The sequence below is a fragment of the Meleagris gallopavo genome, chromosome 1 (genome assembly GCF_905368555.1).
Source record: "Meleagris gallopavo chromosome 1, MGAL_WU_HG_1.1, whole genome shotgun sequence".
In the NCBI taxonomy this organism is placed as follows: Eukaryota; Metazoa; Chordata; class Aves; order Galliformes; family Phasianidae; genus Meleagris; species Meleagris gallopavo.
Window position 1 is genome coordinate 75,410,700 of NC_139404.1, and position 16,360 is coordinate 75,427,059.

At 37.6% G+C, this 16,360-nt stretch overlaps 1 protein-coding gene across 2 annotated transcripts in view; it reads right to left on the bottom strand.

Annotated features, from left to right (window-relative positions):
- The window catches only part of MAN1A2 (mannosidase alpha class 1A member 2), a 132,759-nt gene that overhangs the window by 89,674 nt on the left and 26,725 nt on the right, over nucleotides 1–16,360 (bottom strand). For both annotated transcript variants that reach the window (XR_795100.3, XM_010718173.3), the window contains exon 2: nucleotides 13,008–13,263. Coding sequence is in view for 1 of the 2 variants with exons in the window: in XM_010718173.3 (XP_010716475.1) it covers nucleotides 13,008–13,263 (256 nt within the window). In the remaining variant the exon portion in view is untranslated. The remainder of the gene's footprint in view (nucleotides 1–13,007; nucleotides 13,264–16,360) is intronic.

Below are 16,360 nucleotides of genomic sequence, written 5' to 3' on the forward strand. Positions count from 1 at the left end.
CTCCCAAACAGAAAACAAAGGAACTGAAATTATAATTCTCCAAGGATCTTTTTATTATTTTCACATTAACAAATCAACCGATTTGTTCCAGACGAACGCTGCAAATTATTCTGGTAAGAAGGTGGTATCCTTGTCTACTGAGCCAAGACGTCAGCGTATCAGGTGAGCAGACAACTGCCTACGTGAGAAATCCCGCAGCTCCTGTACAGAATATTGAGATCTGTAAGCATTATATACCAAGAGATCTGGTAACAACATGAGATTTGTGTTGCTGCCAGATGTAATAACAGGATACACACATATATAACTGGGAGCAGAAGTTTGGGAGATGGCAGAAGACATGCCTCTGACTGCTACAGCTCTAGCAGAGGATATTACTTTGGCTCAGGAACCATAAGTAACATGCTTACAGTAAGTCCTTGGCATTTGATGGCATATAATACGAAGATCTTATCATGAGGCCACCAGAGAGCGAACATATTACTGATGGAACTCTCACTGGTTCTATTAATTCCAGATGACCAATTCTCCTTTTGACCGAAAACAAATCCTATTGGAATAGGTTCATTATATACCAGTCTCAAAAATATTTATCATGGGATGCATCCAAAAATACAAGTCAGCAAGGCAATAGCGCATGTACAGCATGACAGTTCTACAAAAAGATTAATTTGGATTCTGCTGCCAGATTGGCAAAAAGCAGGATCTGTCTCAAATGAAACTGCTTTGGTACATACAAAATACTTAGATCCTTTTACTTACTTTAGAGTGTGTGCGCCTGGTTCATTGAATCATATCCACTGCACTTGCTGAGAAATTGGTATTTCATAAAGGCAGAATTGTAATGATGTCTTTTAACAAAATCGTATTTTCAACAACAAAGGGAGATTATAGTAACAGAAATGATTTTTGTTGGATAGTCTCATCCTTACAGCAGGGCACTGAAGCAGTCTGGCTTGAACTATTATTGTTAAAGACCTCATTCCAGTTCCTCAAAAAGGGTAGAGATCTAACTTAAACTAAATCAGAGTCCTACGAAATAAGCAAATAAAACAATTTGTTGAAAACTGCTGTGACTAGAAAGGAATGATCTTTTTAATGTATATGACTTAAATGCTTGAAGATAATTAGAAAAATCATTATTTCATTCTTCCAGAAACTACAAATCTCTACCTAAATAGAAATTAAAGTATCCATTTAAATCTCTGCCATGCAAAAAATCTGCTTGGAACATGCTCTAAGAAAACTGTGTTCTCTTCATTTTCTGATATAATGAGCAAAAGATCCATTATTATATCAAAACAAAAAAGTCAATCATATTAATGCAAAATGGAGAACTTCACTGCATAAAAGACCTGAAGCCTAAGACATCTGATGGAACTAAGGGGACAATACCTCAGTTTGGTAAGAACTGAAACAGTAGACATCAATGGCATAAATGTGGAAAGTTTATAGCAGTGAGCTGACTGCTCAAATTTCTTAAGAAAGCCAAAAGTGGTATTTTTTTTTTAAACCAAGTGAATCTATATTTTTGATATCTGTTCTGTGTTTTTATTGTTACAAGTGAACCTGGTAGAGTCACGGGTTTAACTAATCCTGCGTTCAGAAAACTCACAGATTGTCTTTGTAACAGAACTGCACACCAGCCACTAGAAAGCAGTACTTCCACTCTTGCCTTTTCAGACAATTTAACCATCTTCATCATCTTATCCTTGTGCTTTCAGCAGTTCTACCACACTCTTTTGAAACTGAGACTAGAACTATACGAAGAATACAAGATGCTATGTCCATACGCTAGCAAATGACCTTTGTCTATTTCGTCTTCCCTTCCTGAAACACTTTTTTTTGTCTGGTATTAAGCACTATCAGTGACCTTCCCAAAGAACAAGTTCTCGTTCTCAAGTGGGAATAAATCACCTCATACCTTATCATAGTAAGTGTCAAGTTCTAATTCCATCCTCTCCCAGTCCCAGTGGGGATCATTTTCTCTTTATACGATTAATCATTTAGTTCTACTGGATTTTTCTGCAATTCTTCTGTCAGGACTCAGTTTTCTACTTTGAATCTCCATGCTGACAAAGCTGCTTCCTGCAGTCAATCTGTTTCTCCAGGACAAGAGACAACATCCTCAAACCCAAGACTACTTTAGTTCAAGCTGTTAGTAATGAACCTTCCAATGTTTTATTTGATGCATCGTGTATACATCCATTAGGTCTCCTTCCTTCGTGTATCATGATCATCATTTAAAAAAAAACAACACTGGAAAATCTTTGGTATGTGTTCAACTACTTTATTCCCTCTTCTAGTTTCTGCTAATCTGCACAGTTAATTCATCAAACATAGGACTCTGTAGTTCTTTGATCCTATCTTGAATCCTTTAAAAAAAAAAAAACTGTCATCTTAGTCACCTTTTAGTCCACTGATAAGCAGAAAAAAAGAATAGATGCCAGCAATGCAGATCAAGAATCCGAGTCCCAGAACACACTAATTGTTGAAAGTGTCAGGTACTGAAGAAGCATACATATATGGCCTATGTGTTAGCTGAATACACCACAAGAGTTGGCTGATCAACTAGTAGTTCACAATGATATTTTATGAAGTCACTGATACACAGCAATTCAGAAAGATAGCGTCAAAGTATTTATATCAAACAATTTTTTAATGTTCTTTGTGTTATAAAACATAATGCCATATATTCTATGTTGCTCTGGGAAATAGAGAAAGGGCTACAGAAGAAATGCTGCAAAGATGACCAGCAGATAGTACAATTTTTATCATGTTTAAGAGGATACTGTTGCTTTCCAATCAGAATTTCCTACCTGCAAAATACTTTGTACTCTACATCTTCTGAAATTTAATATACAGTACTTTCCATCCAACCAGAACTCACGATTTTTGCTAGCAAAATCTCCGTAGTACAGGAAAAAAAGGAAACACAAAATTCAAAATGTAAAAGACAGCAAGAAGTTCAATTAGATTTCACAGAAACCTAACAGTTCTTGCAACAAGTACTTTACCTGGGATTTTGCTTATTTTCATTTGGCTGACTGTACCAGAGAAATACAGTATTTGTTTTCTTGATTTTACTTTGCATTTAAACATTTTAAATACTGTGGATGCATTATAGTTCATTGTTGAAAAGCAGCTTTTGTCACAATGGCCTGAAAGAACATAACTTTGTTTTTAGAGATCTTCTTGAATTTTTAACATTCTTCTAGCAGTGCTAGAGAATTCTGCAATCGATAAAAATTGAAGGGACTGATTATTTTTTAATTGCCTTCAAACACACATGCATTCTTCACATTAGTGTGCACTTTAAGTTACCAACCAAAGTGAGCTATCTAGGCTATGCTACTGTAATACTGCACCAGCCACAAAGACAAAGACAAGAAGTTTTATTTTTCTTCTCCTGTCTGAGCAGAATAAGTACAACAAGTTGCAAGACTTCTCATAAGCATGATTTTTAAACAACTTTAAAATTAGTTTTTTATACCATACAATCACCCAGCATGCAGACACAAATTTGTGAAAGGGACATTCCAAACTTGCCTGTACTGGCCAAAGCGCTGATCAAACAACTTTCAGTCTGACAAAAGCATTGAAAATTAGTTTGTCAAAAGGCTATACTACACCATGATGAAAATGAGTGCACCTTGACTTTACGTAGATGTCGTTCAGTAAAAATGAGATTGCAGTCATCAAAAAAGTACAGCAAAACTAGCTTAAAGCCAGCATAGCTGCTTTCAATAGGTTGAATTACACTTCAGAATCCAGAGCACTTCAGGAGTTGAAACAGAGCCACTTACTAGAACATACACACGGATATGCACTCACATGGAGAGAGTGTTGTCTTAAATACTGAAAAAGGTAGGTAGTAGTATTTGTAATAGTTCATTCTTATTGTGATCAAAGGCAGATGTAGTGAGTTATAAAATACAGCGCAAAAATCTTAACAAAATACAGAAACATCACTAAAAATAGATGCCCTACCCAAGTGACTATGAAAATGAAAATAATATATAGAAAGCAAAAGAAAATTGCTTCAATTTGTTTTGAAATGCTGAAAGAAATTACACAGAAGACAGCCAACTTAGCTAGATCAGAAATAGTGCACTTACAAAAATAAATGAGATTAGCATAGAAATCATGAACAGTTAACTATGAAAAGAGGAGTTATGCAGTATAAAAAGACCTCCACATGATTAAATACTTTTTCTTCTTCATAGCTCTTCTCTCAATAAGTGCACAAAACAATTCAGATAAAGGAATGCCAGTTTTTTAAATCTGATTTCTTAAGAGAATAAGACTTAGGCAGTCTCGCTGTCTATACTTCTATCATTTGTCACATTTGAACTACCCTTTGAATCCATTGTCTAACTTCAAACTTGATTTCACAGAGTTGGAGGAATCTGCTATTTCAGACCTCTAATTTTTGTGAGAAACAAAAGGAAATCAGTGTCTCTGTAAGGAAGATGGACACAAATTACAACTCCAAGTGAGAGAAAGGCAGTTTAATCCATTCCTTTATTTCTCCAGCGGGGCAGAATTTAGCACACAGGTGGCTCCAAACCAAACACAAAATACATTACAGTTCATACAGTCAAATTAGAAGACAAGAAGTTGTTCACAGCAGTGTATGTGTGAGAGAGGAACAGTGAGTGTTACAAGGCTATGGCAGTCAGAAAGCCATAGGAATCCATTTTTTGCTGCTTTTAAAGCTACTACTCCTAAACATTGTTAGGAACTTACTGAGCAACATTCAAAGACCATGATGAAAGCACATTTTAATCACTTATCTTCTCAGTATATTTATAAAAATGTTTCCAAAGTTTCCTCCACTAATATTAAATTATCTCTCCCTTAAGTGAATACCTCTCCGCTAAAAGGTACCATATTAGAGTTCACATTTTAAAATAAGATGCACTCAAATTTGAGTGGATTTATGGAAATTTAATCTAAATTCACTTTCACTGGCAGATTTTCAGTTTCCCAACCGAAGTGTTGTTTCTGACTCACTTGATGCAGAACAAATCACTGCTGAGTATGGATGCAGGTGTCATATGTTTTTATAAAGGACATCCAGAGATCAGAGGTGACACACTTGAGGATGGCTTGCAACAACTTTTGCTTAACTGTCTTGCTCATCTTTTTGGAACAGAATCAAAATCTGTATTAAAAACAACTTTTCAAATATCAATAAAACATCTCCTTTCAAGCCTGTGTCATGAAGCTTAGAAAGTTTTTAAAGCGCTCAAGAAGCAAGCATGCTACAAAATCAGCATCTCCTTCACTTCACAACTTTGAACAATACTCAACCTTTTCATGAATAAAGGGTACAATTAGAACAGCCTTGTTACATGACTGTGTATCACAATGAATACAGGACAAGTAGAATAAAAGTTCCAGAGGACTCTTAGACTTTGCCAGTGTATCTTTGAAGCCTAAAACACAAGAACTATTTCACTCCATTCACTTAACTGCACATTCTGGTAAAGCTTCCTTTTACCTGGCAGGCTTAGACAACAGACTTCACAGAATGGCTGAGGTCGGCAGGGACCTCCAAAGGTCTCCTAGTCCTATTCAACAGGTTCACTGAGAGCAAACAGCCCAGGCCCATGCCTAAACTGCTCCTGAAGATCCCCAAAGAAGAGACTCCAAAACTTCTGCGCAACCTTTGCAGGTGCTTCCTCAGTACAGAATTGCTTCCTGATGTTCAGAGGGAAGGTCCTATGTGTTTTAGTTTGTGCCCACTGTCTTTTTTCTGTGGTGGCACAGGGCATCACAGAAAAAAAGCCTGGCTCTGTCCCTCCCTTCAAGTATTTATAAACGTTAATTCAATACTCCCATCCAACCCCCTGTTGTTTCAGCCACTCCTCCCAGTTGTGACAGCAGCAGACTTGCCCTATCAACCCAATCATTAATTAAGATCTTCAATAGGCCTGGGCCCAGCCAACTCCCTCTTCACTCATGAGCCCATGTGATGATATTTGGGCTTACAGACTTACGTACGTCCAGACTCTAAGTATTCCCTGACCTGACCCTGTTCCAGCGAGGAAGTGACTTTCTTGCTCCAGTCTTTCTCTGTGATCTTCTGGGCCTAGGGTTCCTGCTGACCAGCCTTATTAGTAAAGAAATACAAAGAAGACTCAGTTCTCCAGTTCTTCCTTTCCATCTCTTATATAACCAGGCTTCCCATCTCATTTAGTCCTTCCAGTCAACTTTGACATCTCTTCCTGCATTTCATTTGGGCTTTCACTTCCCTAATTTCATCTTTACATCTTCAGACAGTGTCACTGTATTAATTCCAAGTTACTTGCTTTTGCTTCCACCTTCTGCATGCCTTCTTTTTGTGATCAAGTTTGGCTAGGAACATCTTGTGCATCCAAGCAAGTTTCCTGACATTTTCACTGGACTTCCTCTTTGTTAGGATGGACCCATCTTCAGTTTGGAGGAGGTGATCCTTAAATACTAACCAACTTTCTTGGGCTTCTCTCTAGGGCTATACACATGGGACTCCAGTAATTACATCCTTGAAGAGGCCATAGCCTGCTCTCCTGAAGTCCATCACTGTGATTTTGCTTCTCCCCTGCTCCCTCCCTTCAAGATCCTAAACTTCACTATCTCACAGTCACTGAAGTCGACTGCCATTGACCTACATATCCCTAACAGGCCCCTATTTGTTGGTATGAGATCTAGCAGAACATCTCTCCTCACCGGCTTCCCTATCACTTGGGTGATATCAAAGAATCACAGAATGGCCTAGGTTGAAAAGGACCATAATGATCATCTAATTTCAACCAGGCTGCCACAGGCAAGGTCACCAACCACTAGACCAGGCTGCCTAGAGCCACATCCAGCCTTTCCTTGAATGCATCCAGGGATGGGTCCACAACCTCCTTGGGCAATCTCTTCCAGTGCTCCACCACCCTCTGTGAAGCACTGGAACCCTCACTTTCTCCATGTCTGAAGAGGCCAGCTCTCCTTTTTAATTCATTAGGCGTACACTCTCTTCTGCCCAATGTATTTAAAGAATCCCTTCTTGTTTTTCCACATCCCTTGTTAAGTTCAATTCTACCTGTGCTTTGGCTTTCTCAACTACGTCAATGCACATCCCAATATCATCCCTGTATCCTTTCCAGGGCACCCATCCCCACTCCCATTGCTTCTACATCTTTTTTTCACTCAGTCATCTGGGAACTCTGTTTGACCAGGACTACTGACAGATTGTAAGAAACAGCTTAGCAATCATGTTTACCAGTTCCCTCAGCACTCTCAGGTGAATTCCATCTGGACCCATAGACTTGTGACACCCAATCATGAAGAAGCATACAAAATATTCTAAAAGCAGCTAGAAATGTCATGATTGCTAACACTCATTCTCAAGGGAGACTCCAACTTTCCAAATGCAATACAGCTGAGAAGAGAACTAGGAGATTCTCAGAATGTGTGGAGTACAACTTTCTGACAAGTAGTGAGGGAACTGACAAGAGAGATGCCCCACTTGACCAAAGACGACAACCGACCTGGATGAAGAGAGTTTCTTCTGGAACATAGGAAGAAAAAGCATTTATGACCTTTGAAAGAAGAGGGAGGTATTTCAGAACTAAAATTATACCATGAGGCTATGAAAGGATAAAAAGGCTTTTCAGAGGAACATTGGTAGGCTAGATCAATGGGCCACATCCAACTGAATAGCATTCAATAAGGCTATGTGCCAGATGGTACATTTGGGTCACAACCACCCCAGGCAGTGGTGTAGGCTTGGAGAAGAGTGGCTGAAAAGTTTCCCAGCAGAAAAGAACTTGGGGCTGCTGGTCAGCAGCCAACTGAATATGACCCAGAAGTGCGTCAAGGTAGTCAAGAAGATCAGTGGCATCCTGGCTGCTACCAGAAAGAGATTGTTTTCCTAAGCACTGGTGAGATCATACCTCAAGTACTATGCTCTGTTTTAGGTCCCTCACTACAAGGGCAGTGAGTTGCTGGAATGCATTCAGGAAAAAAGTAACAAAGCCAGTGAAGGGTCTTAGAAAACAAGATGTCACAGGAGTTAGTGGGTTAGCATGAAGAAAGGAGGCTGACAGGAGATCTTGCCCTCTACAACTACCTGAAATTGCAACATCAGTCTCTTTTGTCAGGTGATAAATGACAGGACAGAATGCCTCAAGTTGTGCCTGGGGAAGTTTAGATTAGATGTCAATTTCTTCATGGAAAGAGTGGTTAGGCATTGGAACAAGCAGGGAAGTGGTGGTCCCCATCTGTGAGAGTATTTAACAAACATGTGGACATCATGCTTAGGAACATGATTTAGTAGTGGACTTGGTAGTGTTACACTATAATTGGACATGATGATCTTGACGGGTCTTTTCCAACCTAAATTAGAATAATATCAGGCTGGCTGACATTCCCCATGAGGGTCTGCAAATGTGAAATGGCTCCTATCTGTTTACAGTGGTCTCATCTGCCTGTTCTTCCCAGTCAGGTAGCCTATAACACCCGCTACAGCATCACCCTCATCTCCTCTTTAATCCTTACCAAAAATATCTCAGCTTATTATCCATCCCCAGGCAAAGCTCCATGTATTTCAATTGCCATGTCACAAAGGGAAACTACATCTCTTCATCTTCCCAGTCAGCCTTTTCTAAAGAGCTTTTAACTCTGTTGGAACACTCCACTCATGGTGCCATCCAACCATGTCTCCCTGATTCCAAGGAGACTACAGCCCTGCTGCTGTACCTAAGTCACTCTTTTATCATGTTTATTTACCGCACTGTGTACATTCAAGACACGCTTCAGCATGGTAATCTCCCAGTAAGGGTTTTGGAGATTTCTCCTGAGTGTCTTGTACGTACTTCCTTCAAGTACTAGAAATCCCTGTTTCATCACTTCTGTGATCTCTCTTTGTGACACTGCCCCAGACCCTTCATCAACCATCCCTGTCCATCACACCCTCAATGAGCCGCTGGTAGCTTTCCCCTCTATCTCCTCCTCCTTCTGAGGTCACCCATTCTACTGACAAAGAGACCTTCACCCCAGCCTCTCTCCCAGGTAGATCCCCTGCAAATGGGGATCCCTGGTCATAGAACCCATAAGCCTCTTACCAACATCATGTCTACAGCCAATTATTGAACTTCCTATGAGCATTCCCCGACTCTTTAAATACTTGTAAAATTAACACTATGTAATACAATACATATAGATTCGTATGTAGAATTAACATGGTCATAATTTCAACTGTTCACAGAATTGCCATCTATGGACTTGTTCAAAATAAGCACTTCACTGTTTAGAATAAGGTATATACAGAATAATCTGAATGGGTTTTTGGATTAAATACTCTATTTTAACAAGTATATGGAATGAAGGCAGGCAGCAAGGCAATACTGTGAAATTAGCCTTAGTCTGAAATGAAAGAAATCCGAATTCTGAATGGAGTGTTTAACTGTTAAAAAAAGAATTTCCTTTATTTGACTGAGTAAAAAACTTAACCTTTCAAAGAACCAAAACACACTGAAAAACAGAATAACGTCCATAATGATGACGACATTTAACGGAAGCAAAAATTAATACTCTGAATACTATCTAAAGGACATAATGGAAATTAAGTTCACCAAACTCCTAGTGCTCACACAATTTATGTCTAATTTAACTTTGAAAGGTAGCCAACGACTTTCAAACTAACAGTTATATAGCTAATTTCTCTGCATTAGCCTCAAAAAGACATCTTAAAATCTTCTGAAAGATGAGACAAGTCTCATCTGTCCTTCTATAAAACCATTTTATCTTTACATTAGTATGAAAAAAAACTGCTGTAATACAAAGTTACAGTTAGTACAAAGTTAAAGTATACCAACAATAATCATTTTTAGATGTGTTTATTATTAAAATTGATTAAAATTGATTTAATTGATTTTAAAATGCTGATTTTTTTTTTTTTTTTAGAGTCAGAAGAGCAACCCAATATACCGGAGAAGTACTACAAAGCTTCCATGGTAAGTAGCTGAGAAAAACCTTAATTCTCAAAATTGCTACTGTAAAGATGAGCCAGTGTATTGTCCTTATTTAAATAACTGAACTGTTAGAACAGTTTATATAATTTATATAATTTTGTGAATTAGTTCCAACTGAGAATAGTGACACGCTAAATACAAATATAAGAACTGAACAAGAAAATTCAAGACCAAGAGATGCAGAACCTGCTTCTAGTTTATTCCACAATCTTAAGAAGCATCCCTCTCTGTGCTTAGTACACATTCCTATTACATAAAGCTTTCAAAATACTTAATAAAACTCTTAATAGCATTCCACAATCCTAATACACACGTCCTTTTCTGTACGAAAAAGTTTTAAAGTATTGAAGTATTGGCAAAATCAAACTTTTTTATACAGCAATCTGTAAAAAAAAAAAAAAAAAAAAAAAAAGACTTCACCAAAATGGTATTTCAAAAGAGAAAGTAATACATTTTTACATCTGTAAATGTGATAGAAACTAGTCTGCCTCCTGACTGCAAATACCCACATTTGTTACAAATTGTTCCCATCAGCTAGTCTATTCTACATTTTCACCACTTGGTACTAGGTGAAGTAGTCTGCATAAATTCATTCATTTTGTGAATTCAAGTAGTCTAGAGCTGTTTGAGGAACACTGTGCTCATAAAACATGCATCAGGACAATTCAAAATAAAGCAAAGCAAGAGCCAGTGCCTCCTCAGGAACACCTGGCATTTCAAAGCCTGATAAGCAGTCTCAGTAGCACAAGGTACCTCCCTGTGCAATTTTTTTCATCTTAATCCAGGCAACTATGCTGTGTGTTAGAAGTTTTACATATCTAGATGTAGACTTATGCTGGAGACATTGTCTCCTAGATTTTTTGTTGTTGTTATATCTGCATCTCAACTACAAAGATCATTTATATTACTGTACAGTGGTTGTGAAGAAAAAAAAAAAGAAGACAAGAGCTTAGCAATGATGGCAGCAAATTTCAACATGTAGAACTGTATCTCTGGAATCACTGCAGCAACCTGTTATGTACCTGACATATCAAAAACAGGTTTCAGGCAAAATGGTACTGTCAATGTTTTATTTCAGTCATATTATATCCACTGCACATAGATGTCAAAATCTTGAAGTATGTACAGAAGTCACCAAGAGTGTCTGCAAAAACACTGGGTTCAGCAGCACTCATTTGTCCATTCTGACTAGTGGGCCTTCTATTTTTATATTCTATTGTCAGATGCGTGAAGGATACCAACATCAGTGTCAAGACAGACCAAGTGAAGGCAATTCACACAACAAAGAATTTTTGTCATGCTAATACAATCCAGAATTATCAAGCGCAACAGTCACACTGGTGAAGAATGCTCAGTAGAAAGGTATGATATCCTAACTGAAGCACTTACCTAGTTAATGCATAATTCCATGAAATCTTTTGTCTGGCTATAAAAGTTACATGCTTCAGAAGCCACAATAGCAGCCGTAAACAATGTAGTAAAAAAAAAGTCTCATTTATGTTTTTTTACAGTTTGACTGATAAATGAACAACAAAAAGAAAAATCGTTCTATAACATGAGATACATGGCAAGAATATACATGGCAAGAATCACAAGCCACGCAGACAAATTGCTACACCTTCAGGTGTAGATCAGGAGAACTGTTCAAACTTTTTTGTTGTTGTTGTTATCAGCAAGAAAATCTGCTTTAACTTGAAGCAATTGTTTCCTCACAAAGGTATACCTGGTGTCAAAATAACTTCAGTAATACAGATTCCCGTTCTGATTTTCAGTTTTCCCTCTAGTCCTAGGTTTGATCTAACTGAACTTCAGGGTTTTTTTAGTCCAGTTCATCATCTTTAGCTGTGTTCAGTGCTTGGTCAAATTATTTTTCTACCCCTTAAATACATCAGTGGCAAACTCAAGATGTATTTAACTATAGTAAATTCCAGTTAAAATTACAGAAAGGATTTGCTACCTGTAGGTTCAAATAATGATACCATTCCACAGACAAAGAATTGCTTATTACTTGTTAAGAATGTATTTCACGTAGCCATCATTAATATTCACAGTAAAATTCTAATTTGGGTGACCGAACCACTGCATGCCACATACTCCAGCTTTGGTAATTCCCTATTACTAGGACAGTTGTATGAATGACATATTTATATGAGCTTACAAAACTCAATGAAACTGAGCATTGTGGTCCCAGATGTTCTTTACATACAGAGTTTGTGTCCCTCTACCTCTGGTCTGAACTATTTCTGTCTGTAAACCTGACTTCAGGGCATAAAACTAATCAGATTTGGGGGGATAAGAGGGGGCTAGAAAAAATGGCCTACGATGTTTCTGTCAGACTAATTAAAAACACAGACTCAGAAAAATGCCTGATGTAAATAATAAACTGGCATCGCCCAGACAAAATATTGCAATGAATCTCACAGGTGAAAAGGGTAAGACTAGACTCAGTATTCTCTGTGGTGTAGGCTGCCAAAGAATCAAAAGCTTAAGCCAACATATTAGTTCTGAATATTTTACAGGTAAATGAGACAACTTAAACTCCTATTTTTAGGAGTTACTTAAAACTTAATTTGAAAAAACAAATACTAACTTAGCAAATTTGTACATTTTAGAAGTAGGTTGTTTTTTCCCCATCTTCCCATCTACTTTTTAAAATGTTTATCTTGTGACACACTAAAAGACCACATGCTTTCAACGGAACCTGACAAAGTCAAATGCATTGTCCCTGTTCCATTTGTTAATGACAAACTTTGACCCTCATACTACCTAATTCAAGAAATCCCTAACATCATTTTTAAATTGTTATCCCAAGAAATACAAACACTAACAGCAGAAAAAATGTAATAAAATGTCTTGATAAACAAAAAAATACTTGATTTATACTTTTGACTCACTGTTAATTAAGAAGATTTGCAGTCCTATTTTTCTTATGTTGTTTCATGATACAACAACTTAATATTGTATAAATAACAGCTACTAGATACAAGTTAATGTATTTACCTCTTTAATTTTGTTCCTCTTCTCTCGAATATCTGGGTCTGCTGGTTCTCCACTGTTTATCCCTATAAGATTTGGTAAAGGAACAGGGGGCAGTGGCTTGCTGTCTTTCTTTTTCATTTCTTGCACTACTTTGTTCTTTTCAGTCTGAATCTCAGCTTGAATCTCATCACGCGATTTCTTCAATTTCTCCTTTGCCTCTTCCAGGGCTTTTTCATGATCTGCTCGGATCTTATTTCTCAGACGCTCCTCTTCTTCTCTAGAGACACAAATGCTAGTCAGCAACTCTCTACTAAAAAAATACATCGGTTATAAACAAATTGCAGCTTCAAAAGAGAAGCCATATTTCAAGTTGGTTTACTCTAGTAATTCTAATGATTCTGACAAGTTTCTACACTATTTTTGCAATGAACCCCAGAAGATAAATAGTACACATTATACTGCACTGTGAGAAAACAGTTTTCTGAATTACATCTTTGCTCATCTACTCAAGAATTTAGAAAGTGAAAAGGTCTACATTCTGTACCTCAGTTACAAGATGTGTGCATAAGTGCATCTAACAATCAATTGGTCTCAAAAATATAATATAATAATATAATCAATAATCAATATTCAAATAATCAATATATCAATAACCAAATATAATCAATAATATAATCAAAGGGGTTCTTCCTCACCTTCTACACAACTACATCATATGTAAAGATCTGAAGCAACGGCTACAGAAAACTGCACTACTCTCTTTACGAGCAATGAAGTTGCAGCATTAGCTGCAAATCCCAACACATTATATTTTGCCTTCTATTCAAGGCTTTTCATTTCAAACACTACAGTCTATAAACCTCACAAGTTAAAGGCAGAGAATTATAAAGCAATTTAAGAACATACAGGCTTCTAATAAAGTATGACTTTGAAAATCACTGTTGCCGAAGCCAACAATAACTTGTTCCAAACACAATCTTCCATTGTGATCTTTAACGAACAACAGAAGTTGAGTTTCAGACAAAAAATAAAGATTACTGTCTTAAAGTTGTTGTTGAGAGGTCATTCTAACAACAAATGAAAAATGACGTAAAAATATATCAAGGCATTAAAAGATATACATTAGACTCTCGGTATAATACAATCATTTTACACATAAAAAGATACAGAGTTGTTCAACAACTATGTAAGACAAGACGGTTGCAGGGACTAAAACAATATACTCTTCCTTCGGACACTGGACAAAAATGCCTCTTCGTCAAAAAAAGATTAAGGAGGAAGATGGTGAATAATAGAAAGCAAAGATGGCACGCAGCATACCAAGTCACAAATACCAAGTCAGATATACCAAGCTTGGCCTAATAGCTTTTAGAAGTCGTCCTAAATTGCATCTTCTTTCAACACATTGAAAAAGTATTGCCCCCAACAAAAGGGGGCAAACACCTTACACGTGACAATCAAAAGCCAATCCAAAATTTAGAGAAAACACAAACACTAGATCAACAGTTGTCAATTATATACTTACAAAGAAAAGGCTTTTTTTTCCTACAAAGCTTATTAAAAATATCTGGCATCTATTATAAACTAGTAACATTCCAGATATTCAATCATAGTATCAGATTGAGGTGCTGAGCTAGAATGTTTATGTTGCAATTTTTAGTGCTATGGACAGACTTCAAGCTTTCAAAGCATAGCAGAACAGTTTTTATTAACCTCATACATCAAGACCATGTCCTGTTGATTACAGAACCCTGCTTCTTTACATCTTTACCAAAAAAAAGTCAAAGAATAAAGCCAATATGTTATGTTTTACACAAGGGCTGTTCTGAAAGTGATGTCTCCTATTTTATCATGTTTGCCCAAACATCAGAGGCAGATGGTGGCGGTACAGTAGTAGAGTCTGAACCTTCCCATTAGTATTTCATTGCATTTTGTTGTCATGTAGCAGACAGTAGCAGAGGGGCAGTGTGACAAAATAGCATCTGACACGGAAGTGTAAGATGAAGCAAAGGTGTGGAACTGAACTCCTTCACGTGGAAAAATGGCACCTAGTGACATCCATTGATGCTTACTAAATGTTTATGGAGACCAAGTAGTCAGTGTGAGCACAGTGATGTAGTGGGTGGTGCATTTCAGCAGTGGGAATAGCAATGTGAAAGACAACCCACGTTCCAGTCATGTGCAGCTCTTAGACCACAAAATGAAGAGTGCCTCAATCAGCTCATCTGTGCAAATTAGCAGATTATTACCAGGAAACTGCATTGAAGCCAATGTTCATGCATCAGGAACTGTGGTGGCAATGTTGAAACACTACAAGGCTTGCGCCAGGTGGGTCCCACAAATGCTGACATAGGAACAGAAAGAACACCATATCCAAGTTTTTCAGGACCTACTGAACCAACACAAGGCTGAAGGTGACAGCTTTCTGGATCACATCATTGCTAGTTGCAAGACATAGCGTCACCACCATTAACCAGATTCAAAACAGCAGTCTGCAGAGTGATGATGTGAATTCCCCATCAAAGAAAACATTCAAGCAGCAGCCTTCAGTGAGTAAAATGATGTGCACTGTCTTTCAGAACAGGAAAAGAGTGAGCCTTCTAGATTCCTTGGAACCATCAATTCTGACTAAAACACCACACCACTGATTAAGCTGAAGGCTCAAACTTCCAGAGTCAGGTCAGAGAAGACAACCTCTCTTTTACAACACAATAATGCCAGGCCCCATACCAGTTTGATGACCATGGAGCATACTGCCAGTCTTGGCTGGACTGTCCTACCACACTAACAGTATAGTCCAGATATGGCACCTCCTGACTTCCACTTTTTTGGGCCAATAAAAGATGGACAACATGGGCAACATTTTCCTAGCAGCAACATCATCATAGCAGGTATGAAAGGGAGGGGGAGGGGGAAAAATGACTACTACTGGCTGCTTTTTTTTTTTTTTTTTAAATGACTGTGGCATACAGGCTCTTAATCATTGCTTATAAAAATACATAGCTAATGGTAGACTTTATTGAGAAATAGTTTTGTAGCTGAGAACAGGTTCTACCAAATAGAATTATTGTTCTCTTTGTATCTGTTGTAGTTTCCACTGATGTAAACAGAAGGCATTACTTTTGGAGCAACCTACATGTTTTAGAAGAAAGTAATTCTGCTCTTTCTACACTGAACTAATGCATTTTTAATAATGACTACTGGGATGTTTCAAGTACCAATATAATGTGTCTCTTACAGGAAGGATTTAAAAAATTCAAGAAGCCATATCTCGAACCTGAGGCATCAAAGCACTTCAGATATAAAGACTTTGCCAGATGACTTACAGAACTGGAATGATTTGAACTGGGGCAGAAAAACAACCCACAAATGAA